Source organism: Octopus bimaculoides, chromosome 10 (genome assembly GCF_001194135.2).
Source record: "Octopus bimaculoides isolate UCB-OBI-ISO-001 chromosome 10, ASM119413v2, whole genome shotgun sequence".
Classification (NCBI taxonomy): domain Eukaryota; kingdom Metazoa; phylum Mollusca; class Cephalopoda; order Octopoda; family Octopodidae; genus Octopus; species Octopus bimaculoides.
In genome coordinates, this window is record NC_068990.1 from 59,610,125 (window position 1) to 59,613,134 (window position 3,010).

Below are 3,010 nucleotides of genomic sequence, written 5' to 3' on the forward strand. Positions count from 1 at the left end.
AACTAATGTAAAATTACCACAAGCTATACACATAGACACATCAAGGTATTATAATTACTTTCAATCACCTGCAGTATGTGTTTCTTTGTGGATTGATAGAGTTGTATGTACAATCAAATATAAGCTATATAACTAAATATTGCTTGAAGTTGTCTCCTTTCTTTACTAAACAAGTTATTTAAACTTGAAAATGTTACATCTTTTTCACAAGTTTTTTTTTTTAATAAATGCAATAATAGATGCAAATTATAACCAAGTTATTGTTTTTAACTCAATGTATATATACTTCTAATTGATGAAATTCTACTTCTAAATTAAAAGAAGTAATTCTTTTAATATATATGTGTGTGTATGCATAGGTATTAAAGGTAGAAAAACTTGAAATATATATTGTAAAAATACTTGAAGAAATTGAAAGATGTGTTAGGGTATTTCAGTATCTATATGGAAATGAATATTTATCTACAAGATAAGAGTTTATGGGTACATATTTATTCCATTATTGTTTTATATGAACAGTTAAGTAGTAGATGGAAGCATCCAGAAAGGTGGTGGGTAGCACTTTTATTATTACCTCTCCATCTTAAAACATAGCTTAAAAAGAAACAAAACAGAAATAAAGAAATAACAATTAATTGAGAATTAGATATCCTGATTAAAAATTTAAAGGGGAGGAAGAAAAAAGTAGTACTTGTTTTATGCTCCTCCCATTTCTTAGCTATTACGTATTTGGTATAAATTAATGATAACGAGAAGGAAATTAGCAAGAAAAATATTATAAAATAAGAAAAAAATGATTTCAATTAAATTTATAACTCAAGTAAGATTTGTAACTTGCATCAGTGTGGCTTAACAGATAGAGAAGATAGTTGTGCTTTAGCTAACTGGTAGGCACATTTCATCGGCAAATAGTACCCTGTCAATTTTCTAGTGAAAGCCTTTCAGAAAACAGCCTGAAACAGATTTAGTTTAACCAGGGTAGAACTGTCTGCTTCCTACACAATGTGGGTGGAGTTCTCTCCCTTCCCCTAAAATGACGGCGACGCCTTTATTTGTTGATTAAGTTTTATATATATATGTATATATAATATATATACACACACACACATACATATCCTTCTATAATCTGCAACCCCACATGGTTTAAAAGGGTGTTGATATTTACCGGCAGGGTCGGGGGCATTTTTTTTTCCGTAAATCATTCCATCTCAGGACTATTTTCCTTAATCCTCTGCATTGGCGAATATTGACAATGGACAGGTAAGTAAAATTACTATTTTTGTTTTTAAATGTTTGTATGAAAACGACCGGCTGTGTGTGATATTATTTTGTCTTACTGAAAAGCCCGTGTAATAGTTATATACAAAGAACAACAAACCAGCATGAAGCTAGTTATAACAATCTATAGTTATTGTTATAGAATACTAAAGCAACCAGCCAAGCACTACTAATTAATTAGCTTAGGTTTAAAGAGAAAAAAAAAGAACAAAACTCATGTCAACAAGTCTGGTATGTAATCAATTAATTTTTACTTAGTAGCCGAGAATACATGTCTTTCTTAAAACAAGTGTTTCCTTGTTAGATTCTTATCTTTCCACACAGCGATTACACTTTTTTTTTTATATACAAATTGATCGGACGTGTGTAACCACTCTGTTGTTGGAGACGGCTTTTTTTTTTTTTTTTTGAGGAAATAATTTTTAAAAAAAGTGCTCAGGTTCTCTTGCACGAAAGAATATAGTGGCTATTCTTTACTACTGCTACTAATGTAGCAGTTATTTTTGCTAGTAGCGTATTAGTAGTATAGTGAAGTTGTACTGGCGGCAGTTGAGTGAGAGAGAGAGTGAGAAAGAGCGAGCACTTGCTGCACACCAGCAATTCAACTGCCACAGTCCAATTGCTGTTAACCAAGATGGCGCTGACGGCGTTATGACGTCACAGTGTCTGAGCCCGACGGGCGGAGCTGGCTGCCCCCCTTAAGGATATCTGCACCACGGATTCAGGTTCTCACCAATGCTTTATTACACGGCAACATCGACTGGGATTATCGTTGGAACTTCTGTTAGGAATTCTCTCTCACACTCACACGCTGTTTTTTCTTTATCTGATTTCTTTCAGTGTCTACTATACACACACTCTCACACATATATGCATACGAACACACACACGCACACACACACAACTGACTGACCTTGTTTTTTTTTTAATCGATACGAGGGGTTCTCCTTTGGGGTCTCCCGCTTATTCAGACGTACGAGCAGATGTACACAAACCCACATGTTGATGTCGAGCAAATCTAAAAATGCTTTAGTAACATACACATTTACTCTGTCCTTCTAAAATGGCTCGGGTCGTTTTTAGTCTTATTAACTATTTCCACCCTGGTCGGTCGACGTGCTAGAAATAGCACCCAATTTCCCCTCTAAGCATACCCTACCGTCTTAAACAAAGAAGAACACATTGGACAATGTAGTCCTAGATATACAATGTCTGAAAATAATACGGGGTGGTCATGGTCAGAACGCCGTTGATCATAGGTCGACTCATTCACGGCTGACTGGGCTAAACAACAAATCTACTCCAATTTCAAAGCGGTTTCCCCTTTCACGTCTACCGTCTGTAACTCCACCACCCCTCTGTCTGGAACACTGTTTGTTTACAAATCTTTCAGAACACGCACGCATTTTTTCGGATACAGGTATTTATTTTCTAGCAATGAATAAGAACTGATTGCTAGCTCTTGAAATAACCTGCTCGATTAAGAATACCCTTATATATATATTTTTGAAAAAGATATTCAGCCTTATTTTGCCTTAAGAAAAGTATATCACAATGATTTCTAGGATCTCCTATTATCCGACTAAAATTTTATTTTGTATATTCAACAGAAACATCTCTCGTTCAACAACCTTCTTGTAAATTGATCTTTGAAGAAAGACAAAAGAATCGACCAAACCTGCCAAGAATATATATATATATATATATGTATATATATATATATATATATATA

General features: G+C 34.2%; 1 protein-coding gene across 1 annotated transcript in view; it reads left to right on the forward strand.

Annotated features, from left to right (window-relative positions):
- The first annotated feature begins 784 nt into the window (after window positions 1-784).
- LOC106880022 (zinc finger protein 629) overlaps window positions 785-3,010 on the forward strand; it is an 81,025-nt gene continuing 78,799 nt past the window's right edge. Inside the window, exon 1 of the mRNA XM_052971224.1 lies at window positions 785-1,260. Within this exon, the coding sequence (XP_052827184.1) occupies window positions 1,253-1,260 (8 nt within the window). The 5' untranslated portion in view covers window positions 785-1,252. The remainder of the gene's footprint in view (window positions 1,261-3,010) is intronic.